Below are 10,966 nucleotides of genomic sequence, written 5' to 3'. Positions count from 1 at the left end.
TTATTCATAAATAATAATGAAAATATTTGTTGTTGGTGAGATTCAAACCTGAAAACTTACATGTATCTTTATAAATAATAATATAAATATTTGTTGTTAACGAGATTCGAACTTGAAAACTTATAAGTATCTTATAAATAATAATATAAATATTTGTTGTTCACGGGATTCGAACCTGAGACCTTGTGTTCTATATTTTTTAGTATTTGGATCTAACGGCTCTAATTATTTGATGAAAAAGATTTGACGATCGTGATGTAAATGGATAATCAAAATAAGGGATAACCAAACTACAAATTATACCTTATTCGGGTTATTATAGTATATTATAGATGTGCAATGCATAGTTAATGCTCTAAATATTGTAATTTTTACTTTACTTTTTGTTTTTAGTAATTTTTTAAAATTTCTGTTGAATTTTATATTAAATATTAAAATTTTAAATTTCTTCTTAGAAAAATTATAACTTAGAAGTTATTATTTACCAAACACTTCAATAACTTATAAGTAAAATTATTCAAACGCCTAAATAACTTATAAGTTATTATCTTTAAGTCATAAATTACGTTTTTTTAAAAACCCCAAACGGGCACCAAGGGGATGCTCATATTGCTCAATTTCGATCATGTAAGAAAAGACCAAATACAGTATTCGATAAAACGTGGTCACACAACCATCATAAAATATGCTTAAACTGGCTGAAACTGTTCTACATATAATCCCGAACAACAGACCAGATATAATATCATGATTATAAGAGAAACAATGCCAACAAGGTGCTCCTTGAGCAAAGGCAGAGAGTACACAGGGCTCAGGGCTCCACTAAAGACAAAAAAGATGACATTTTAATTGGCTCGGCTACTAAAAACATCAAGTCCCATTTCTGTTGGATCAGTAGCTTGCAACTCAACCTGGATGCCATCGAGTTCCCTCTTGAATCTGTCCTTAGAGCTTGCGTAAATCATTTTGCTCCTTACCTTCGCAGTATCGGGACACCTTTGCAACCATATATACATAAAAATTAAATGAACTGAAAGAAATGGAATGCAAAATAAGCATTATTGAGACTTTGCATATTGTACTTACCATGCAATGAAGAAAATTCTGCTCTTCTGGCAATTCTCCAGAGTCACAAAATCATAGTCATAAACCGCATAACGGCACTCATCTTCAGGAAGGCTAGCTGCAAAATCTTCATAGCTCTCTGCTGGCTCACCAAGCTTCTCCACAATTACTTGCTTCTCCTCAATTTTGAACACTATGAAGCGAAAAGTTCTTTTTGCTTTCAGTTCCAAGAACTTTAGCTTGCAATCGTCGTGCACGGCGATTCCTGATGCCGCATTAGCCTACATATTCAATACAGGAAGAGATAAAAGGACAAAAAAAGTAAAATATTTGATCCTCTACATATTTGTCTCTTAGACATCTAATTTACTTCTCTAAACTACACACAGCCACAATCAATAAAAACAATATAACAAATAATTCCTGGGAAGCCAAAATTGTTTCTTTTTAAACATTGTGAGCTGATTATGTAAAATACATTTATACACTACAATAATGAAATAAATAAATGAACACTATGAAGCGAAAAGTTCTTTTCGCTTTCAGTTCCAAGAACTTTAGCTTGCAATCGTCGTGCACGGCGATTCCTGATGCCGCATTAGCCTACATATTCAATACAGGAAGAGATAAAAGGACAAAAAAAGTAAAATATTTGATCCTCTACATATTTGTCTCTTAGACATCTAATTTACTTCTCTAAACTACACACAGCCACAATCAATAAAAACAATATAACAAATAATTCCTGGGAAGCCAAAATTGTTTCTTTTTAAACATTGTGAGCTGATTATGTAAAATACATTTATACACTACAATAATGAAATAAATAAATGAACACTATGAAGCGAAAAGTTCTTTTTGCTTTCAGTTCCAAGAACTTTAGCTTGCAATCGTCGTGCACGGCGATTCCTGATGCCGCATTAGCCTACATATTCAATACAGGAAGAGATAAAAGGACAAAAAAAAAGTAAAATATTTGATCCTCTACATATTTATCTCTTAGACATCTAATTTACTTCTCTAAACTACACACAGCCACAATCAATAAAAACAATATAACAAATAATTCCTGGGAAGCCAAAATTGTTTCTTTTTAAACATTGTGAGCTGATTATGTAAAATACATTTATACACTACAATAATGAAATAAATAAATGAACACTATGAAGCGAAAAGTTCTTTTTGCTTTCAGTTCCAAGAACTTTAGCTTGCAATCGTCGTGCACATCGATCCCTGATGCCGCATTAGCCTACATATTCAATACAGGAAGAGATAAAAACAAAAAAAGAAGAAAGTACTACATATTTGTCTTTTAGACATCTAATTTACTTCTCTAAACTAACCACAGCCACAATCAATAAAAACAATATAACAAATAATTCCTGGGAAACAAAAATTGTTTCTTATTATATATTGTGAGCTGATTATGTAAAATACATTTATACACTATAATAACAAACTTTCCAAGTCCTCAACTCCTACCTCTAATGCAACGTAAAGTTTATTTGCATTCTGCAAGTACCGCTATGTATTTGTGCCTGCATGCTTATATAAATCTCACTGACCTATGTATGAACATAGAAACAGAGCCAAGTACTCGAACCCCCTTAATAGCATATGCAGAGCTGAAACTAACCTATTTGCTATGCAATTCTTTGCAAACTATATTAAGCAGAACATGGCAATATGCTCTAAAGTGCATATAAACTATTTATTTATTTTAAAAAGAGAGTAATGGAAGTACAGTTTGAGTTGGGTATGTTTCATCAACAACACTAAGCTAAGAATCTGAGTTACTCATTTAATAGGCAAGTGATTGTACTACCATCACCAGTTGTTTGCTGAATAATCAAGAAAGAAACGCAAAACATGGAGCATATTATTGGGGAGACAACAAAAGAAATTAAAACTTTAGGATTAGTAATTTAATCATAGAATTCATGCAAGAAATATACTAACTCTCTGGTAAAATACTAGACTCACAAGTTCACAGAAACTAATGACAAGGATACCATGTTCAAGACACAAGCAGAGCTAATGACAAGGATGACACAGAAACTTAATTTTTGACACTTAGTAAGATCTACATATAATTAAAAAAAACCCAATCACATACATTTTGATATTAAAAAACTACTCATACTTCATATTACTCCATATGCTACTAAAAAATTTCGCTACATGGTTCAATGGTAAATGCCTTGATGGACTACATTAGGAAACTTAAAAATTTAGATAAATAGATCAACTTAAATGTTGAATTCCTCCATCCCCGTGCACTTTAAGGTGTTAAAACAGCCTTCCAGACATAACACCCATACCCACACTGGGTTTCTTGTCCTTTTAGGCACAAGGACGTGAGAACAAATCTGAGTAATCAACCGCGGTATCATTCCTTCCTTTACGAATGACACGCTTCGCCTGCTCCCTCCACGTGTCCACTAGGTTGAACTACTTTCCTTAGCACAAGCACTAAGTACGCACGCAACCTTGTCTGTGAAACATTCAAATTTTACACTATTTTTAAATTATGGATCAGATTAATCACCGGATTTTTTTTACCAGTTTCTGGCTTTCCTCCAAATATATAGAATTCACAGCTTCTATATTAACTTAACTGAACAGAATGAGTAGTTAAAGCTCACTTGGACATATTTACGATTTGATTTACTATTTGCCAAAAGATCTGAGGTTTCTCAAAGATTATTGAAACAGTGGGAAACAACCCAAAAGATCAATCTAACTGCAGTTTGTTAAAAGGAAATCCCTGGCTAACTTGCAAAACTTTTAAATGATTTAGTGGTTAAAAAAATTCCAATGCTGCAGATTATAGATTAAATTGCCAAAAATACCAACTTAGATTATATGAAATAAAGCAAATAAGATTACTCAATTCTTCAACATGGTATTTGCCTGCGTCTACATCTATATGTATGTAACCTATCACTAAAAAACTTGTAAACCAGAAATTTTAAAAACCAAGCACTAGTGGCAATTAGCATCCTCAACGGTGATGCATCTTATATATCTATCTCAAAACATACATTCAAAACTTTGCATCTCAAATTATAGTGTTATACTACAAACGCTTAAAAAATTATAAAGTACATAAACAGAGGTCGAGTCATTAAGTAATCTGGGGTTACCGACCAAGTACCCTGGGTTTCTAGTCCTTTTTATATTCAATGACTGGGCCATTAATCCTGAAAAAAAAATGACTGAGCCATCAAGTACCCTGGGTACCGAGTACTGACGAAGTACTTAAGGTTTCGAACAGCTTGAATTTAGAACATAAAAGACAAGAACTAATAAACTATTTAAGCCCTAAATTTCCACCTATTATAGCCTTTTATTTTCATAAATTCATTGTCCTTCCTATTATATGGCGAAGTAAATGTTAATTCTTATGAGGCATGTTAAGTAAATAACAACTGAGCAATTTTCTACATATCTTAGTATATGATATAAAATGAGTTATTAACCCTGTAAGAATATCATACCAAATGCTGATCTTGAACAATGAGAAATTTTGGTAAAAGGGTGTGCATATAAACATGTTTATATATAGGAGCTACAAACACTACAAAGCAGAGCTTTAATTCACTAAATTACTCATCGTCGTATAGAAATTACCCTGTCATGGTCCTACCAATAAATCAAATCAATTCGCAAACGGAACAAACACCTGCAGGTTCGTATGTATGTACAGGAACCTAGCTAGTTATACGAAAACAACAGATCCATGAGTTAAAAATTGCATTTACAAAACAAACAGATAGATTAGAATTAAAAAAACTGAACCTAAAAATATCAAAGCGATCAAAGATCAAACACCTAAACTACGTGCAAATAATAACAAATGTATAAAAACAAATAGAGAATAAGAAATGCAGTCAAATGATAGCAAGAGAGGGGGAAGTACCATTGCGTAACGTAATTGAGGGGGGGGGGGGGTTTGTGAAGAGGATAGTGTAAATCGAGAAATGGGAAATAATAATAAGAGAGTAAAGTTGGGGGAGTTTGGAAAACTTTTGAGTTTTTTAAAATTAATACACTACTCCGGTAAGAATTAAATACTATTTGAAATTGCACGGCTTTTGACTCCAGCGGCGGAGGACGTTGGTCCCTTAATGTGGGGAGAACAGGATTCACCCTTCTAAAAATACTCGATTTAACCTATTAATATTGATATAGATAAAAATATGTCCTAAAGTCACATTAATATGGCATTAGTTGTACTTGGGCTTCTTGTCCGAAAAATGTCACACAGACTTGTCTGGTCCAAATTTCGTAGCAGGCTTGTCTGGTTTAAGCTTCGTAACAGGCCTACGACGGTCCAAACAACCAAGACCCACCAGCGGAGGTCATCCAAGTCCACGTACAGACGAGCTGTTCACGGACTAGGTCCAATACGACTGGAAGAGTAGAGACACGTGTTCTAAACGGACTCAAAGTCCTACATAGAAGGTTCTGGATCCCCTTCCCCAAGAGGACTCCTATTCACCATCTAAGTTGGAGACCAAGTCTCCCAACATAAGTTTAACCCTAAACTCACCACTATATAAACGGCTCTACCCCTAAATGTAGAACTACGTTTTTGGCTTGATTCTCTACAACACAGAGATATGTAGACATCTTGTTACCATCGCGAACAATAACATCAACGGTGGAGGTACCACCACATTCAACTTATGCCTCCCCCAAGGAGGAACCCTAGTAGGGGAAATTGAGGCTCAACCACAAGGGTCGAATCCCCCGGCTCCTAAAGGGACGAATCTCCAACACCTGTGAGCTCTCGACCCACTGGGTATGAGTACTCGACGATCGTGACCACTAACCCCCCTTACGGGATGCCTTTATACCCTGAAGTAGGAGGGAGTGGACACTCTGATAGGGGTGAAGCACAAGGGCGGACGCCTCAATACAAACGTGGCTTAGCTCCTATTCCGGAGAATCAATAATTCTCTGGGCTTTATACTCAAAGAGACTCCGAGTCATCGGATGACGATGTTGCTCCAAGAAATTAACGAGCTCTCTATCAATATTTTGTGACTCCTCATGAAGCACTAACTATTAATATGTGCTCATGTTCACACATTTAAAAAATCCATTATATAATTATGATATATATATATATATTAACTAATATAATCATAATACTATAATTTAATATAATTTAACGTTATAATACATTTGATTCTTACTCCGATTAATCATAAATCGATAACTCTACAGATATTCTCTGATCTCCCCGATTTTTACAACACTGCCTAAACTATTGTTCCCAACATATTTATCTTTCATGGAAAATAGTTTATTTGTCTGACAATTAATCTTTTTGATTTTTTTTCCCGATATTTTGATTATCATTAAAAAATTATGAAAACTTGTGAAAGAAAGTTTTAATTTGAAAAAAAATATCTTTCTCGTTTGACTAGGGAAAGTTATATTCCAATAAATTATAATAATAAAAAAATATCTTTCTCGTTAAAAACCAGTGCATTAGGAAGTGTTTTTACGAGGATAAGACAAATAAAGTTCGCTAACAGTACGTACTGAAATATGGGTTATCTTGCAAAGCAAGGACCTAATGGTAAAGGCTTTATACCAGTTTGTCGAAATTTGATTAAAGTAAAATCAGGCTACTTCTTCTTAATAATAGGATGTCAATTTGACCATCTCCCTCACTTTAGAAGCACTGTCTGTCTTTAACCACTAAGAAAGAAATTCATACCACAAATTTTATATCTGAAACTAATACTGTGATATCTTGCACCCGCACATATCCAAACAACCTGTGAATATCTTGAAACACAATCTCTCTCACCGGAAGACCCCAAGTGAGTGATTTACACATGCAAAACCTCCATCAATCATAAGATTCGCTCCACTTATGTACCTTGCTTCATCACTCGCTAGAAACAGTACAGAATTTGCTACGTCATTCGTGGTCAACTCCACACTTTGAAGGTTAGCTTGTTTCGCAACAAAAGCACGGAAACCTACCATAGCATCCTCTGTCCTTTCCTTCTCAGGTAAGTGCGCAAGAGCCATAGGCGTCCCGACTGCATAAGGTGAAACACAGTTCACTCGTATTCCATGTGCTCCCAGCTCAGCTGCTACATTTTTTGTTAGCCCCAAAATAGCATGCTTGGTACCGGTGTATGCATGCGGGCCCAACCCCCCCATGGTGCTGCTTACACTGCTCAGGGAAATTATTGAACCCTTCTTCACAGGGATCATTATGCGAGCTGCATGTTTCATTCCTAGAAAAGTACCCTTCACATTCACAGAAAACACCTTTTCAAACACTGACATGTCTGTATTGCGGATATCCGGACAGGGCGGTTCTGCTATACCTGCATTGTTAACCATAACATCGAGCACCCCAAATTTCTCAACAGTAAAGTCCACTGCACTACAAACATCATTCTCAACCGTCACGTCACAATGGTAAAAACATGTGTCTGCACCAAGAGTTTCACAGAGAAGTTGGCCCATGTCATCTTGAATATCGACAATACAGACTTTTGCGCCATGCCTCACAAATAGTCGCACAATGCTCTCTCCTATCCCAGAAGCACCGCCAGTAACCAATGCAACTTTTCCTGCTAATCTGAAAAGAAAATAAAAACATATTGAGTAACAAGTGAGAGTGTAAATGAACAACTGCAGATTGTAAACGAAAGTCATCAAATTCAGAATGCTGCATAGAACTTAAGTATAGCATCATGTAAGGTGAACTGATCAATAGTAACCATAAACAAAGCAATATCACATACTCAGGCACAAGGAAATAATGAGATTGGACCATCCTTTGATGCAACTAGGTCGATCACTTCACTTTCTTTTCCCATACTAAACATTACATCTGCAGCCTCCTAAAGAGCAAACGAAAATATACAATACGCTTCAGTGGAGTATGCTTCAGCATAGGCTCCATTAACAGCTATCTCAAGTTTTACCAAGATCTTTATTTGATAAGCTAAAGCCAACATTTTTTGTTCCCTAAATCTTGTGTTTGTTGCTTGAGTTATAGCACTAACGAAAGCCCGTATAGTTTATTTTCCTGGGAAATTTAAGGTGGGCCGCCAAGATGAACATGGAAATTTATAGTTCATAAAGGTGCATATTAAACCCCAAATTTAGTAAATGGACATTCCGAATTTACTGAGAGAAAAGAGAAACTATGACTAAGCTTCACCAAGGTTTATGAACATAGTGGGAATGGCAAGGCAAAGAAATAACAAAGTAAAGGGTAAAACTTATGATTAAATTTAAGCAAAAGTTCCGCCTTCATGTTAAATTTGTCATTGTCAACTTTAGGGTTCAATTTTTCTGTACTTCAACTTAAGTTTAATCCATATCTAGCCCTAAACTGGAGGTTCGGATTATCACTTAATCAACTACGGGTAGGGATAAAGCTAAGAGATTGTTATAAATGATATTCGGAAATTATCAATGGAACAACTGGAGGCCTTATCTCAGTCATAGACTATTAATAGTCAGGCAGGGGTTATTAAGATGTTTCAACTCTAGCTCCTCAGGCGAAAACTTCTTTTACGAATCACAGAACTAAATGAGGAAGCAGGTGTGGTAACTGTCCGAAGCACTTCCATAATATTAATTGAAGTGTATGGATGATCCGATCCCATTCATTCCTCATCTAGGTCCCGCTGATATCTGCCTTCAGCCATATACCCACAGAGATAACTGAAGACAGCCATTTTTCTACAGATCAAGAGCCAATAGATTAGCGGAACCCGGAGACTTTAGAGTAGGGTGGGTGGGCCTTCTAAACTGTATAAAAGGACATGTAAGGTTTAGGCCACTGGTTCACAATCTCTAATATGGTAACCTGTGATACATGGCATCTTCGATATTGGAAATAATCTTCTTCCTACAGCTCATTAAATAATTAATTTTCTTTGGGGTACATGGGTAGACGGTAGTTGGTGTCTTGAGTCTTGACTGCCAATCAGATTAATAAGCATAAATAAATCTAATCCCAAAGTAGAACTATCAGCCGCTCTTCACATCTTAGCAGTTTAGCTCGATCCCATGCTACCAAATTGCTACTCAAGGCTATAAATCAATTAATAGCCGGCCCAAACTCCACCTTCCAAACTAAGATCAAACGGGTAGATCTAACTAAAAACCCAGAATAGCCTCATGTTAGTTACTATGTTAATTGACCACCAGGTCCACCACCCATCTAACACCTAAACACAGGAAATAAAATAAACATACACAAAAAATACAATTGTCTTAAAAGTATTAACACACGGCACTAAAAACTTCTTAACATGAAAAAACAGGCAGTTGATGAAAAAAAAGAAGATCGACGTATTCTGAAACTATTCTAAGATTCAGTATCACAATATGTATGTATTAGCTTCAGCCTACCAGTAGTAACTAACCCATTTCTTAAAAGCTTAATTTATATTTTCTCATCTCGGTAAAAGGTTTAAGGATCAAACCTGAGTTCATTTCAACATGGTGTGTGGGTTGTGTAATCATTAAACAGCTTATTTTCTTGATTAGAACAAACCAAATCTACTCTAAATAAGCTAAACAACCAAACAAACACATTCGATAAAATCTTATTGACTTGTGCTGGTTTGATCACACAAACACACACTTAAGATATAAACTTCAAACAGTCATTGTACTAGTATTATAAAAAATTATTTAACAAAAAAAATAAGCAAGAAAAGTGAAAAGATGTAAATACCTTTGAGCTGAAAGAGAAGAGAGAGAAGAGGTGTTAGATTCCATGTTTGTAAGTAACTCTCCCTGCACGTTCTTAATTGTGAAATTGATAAAGATATGTTATACTCTCTCATGTTTGTGTTTGTACTACTATACTACTACCTTCTTTTGGAGTGTATTACAGGAAATGGCGTATATACCCCACTTTACTTTAAGGATTAAATGCTTTGGCCATGTGTCATGTGTAATGTGTTGTTCAAAACATTGAGATTCGAGGTTATCTCATTTCTTTAAGTTTAGGGTACGCTCAATGGGATTCCCCTTTTTTTTACTAAGGGCGTCTTTGGCAAAAAAATAAGCTACTTATTTGCTTAAGCGGATAATATTTATTGATGAGTGTTTGTTGGCTCAGCTTATAAATCGAATTTATAATTTATAAGTTCTTAAGTTGAATGTTAGCAATGATTTATTTTTTCTCAAATTATCTTGATTTTTTTTCTTTTAATTATTTTTTATTTTAAAATTTATATTTTTACATGTCTTTTTAATTTAAAATTTATGAATTAAGCTAATTATATTTAAAATTTATTTATTTTAGCTCAGTTAAGTAAAAAATATTCTGAAATTTAATCAAACACTTATTTAACTTATAAGTATTTATCTACTTGTCACTTATAAGTCATTTATTTATTTTAAACCATAAGTTACTTATTTTAAAATTTACCAAACGAGCACTAAATCATACCTGGTGGGTTTTGATTTACGAACGTATATGTATTTTCAAGTTACAAGCCTGACAGTTCCGTATTTGAAAAAAAAATGAAAAAAAATATTTTGAAATCTTTAACATTTTTCTTAAATTTACTGCTTCAGCTTTCCTTCAATAAATTTAGAGTTTTTTTATTTTATAAGGTGATGTTAAAGTTGGTGTTATTGTAATAATTATGGTTATAATTCAGTCTGAACAAGATAAGTTCCGAGCCGATTAAATTGAGAATAATTATGTCGAGTCGATCCAATTCATTTAACTAATCAAACTTAAAATTCTTCCCATTTTCGACTCGTTTAATTTCATGAGTCGTCCGAGCCTGAATCAAATTCCGTCCTTACATATAAAATATTATACGTTATGCTAAATATAGAATCAAGTATAAATGACGTTATAATTGTCACAAAACCATGCAAGTAG

At 34.4% G+C, this 10,966-nt stretch overlaps 2 protein-coding genes across 4 annotated transcripts; both read right to left on the bottom strand.

The window, feature by feature from the left end:
* Positions 1-650: 650 nt before the first annotated feature.
* LOC141665822 (actin-depolymerizing factor 1-like) lies at positions 651-3,458 on the bottom strand. Its single transcript, XM_074471804.1, has 6 exons — positions 3,387-3,458; positions 2,228-2,314; positions 1,904-1,990; positions 1,582-1,668; positions 1,087-1,346; positions 651-996 (listed from the first exon to the last, which is right to left on the bottom strand). Exons 1-6 carry the CDS (start codon positions 3,456-3,458, stop codon positions 846-848), a joined length of 744 nt encoding a protein of 247 aa, XP_074327905.1. The 3' UTR covers positions 651-845.
* A 3,160-nt stretch (positions 3,459-6,618) lies between these two features.
* On the bottom strand, positions 6,619-9,955 carry LOC141667819 ((+)-borneol dehydrogenase 2). 3 transcript variants are annotated; one of them, XM_074474448.1, is made up of 3 exons: positions 9,800-9,818; positions 7,848-7,946; positions 6,619-7,681 (listed from the first exon to the last, which is right to left on the bottom strand). In XM_074474448.1, the coding sequence occupies exons 2-3, from the start codon at positions 7,877-7,879 to the stop codon at positions 6,889-6,891; spliced, it is 825 nt and encodes a 274-aa protein (XP_074330549.1). In that variant the 5' UTR covers positions 7,880-7,946; positions 9,800-9,818; the 3' UTR covers positions 6,619-6,888. The 3 variants fall into 3 exon arrangements, with proteins under 3 accessions (XP_074330549.1, XP_074330550.1, XP_074330548.1); XM_074474449.1 differs by lacking the exon at positions 9,800-9,818 and adding an exon at positions 9,546-9,727; XM_074474447.1 differs by lacking the exon at positions 7,848-7,946 and having other exon boundaries at positions 9,800-9,955.
* Between the last annotated feature and the right edge of the window lie 1,011 nt (positions 9,956-10,966).

Source organism: Apium graveolens, chromosome 6 (assembly GCF_009905375.1).
Source record: "Apium graveolens cultivar Ventura chromosome 6, ASM990537v1, whole genome shotgun sequence".
Classification (NCBI taxonomy): Eukaryota; Viridiplantae; Streptophyta; class Magnoliopsida; order Apiales; family Apiaceae; genus Apium; species Apium graveolens.
The sequence above is the reverse complement of the archived record's forward strand: the minus strand, read 5'-3'. Positions and strand labels throughout refer to the sequence as shown.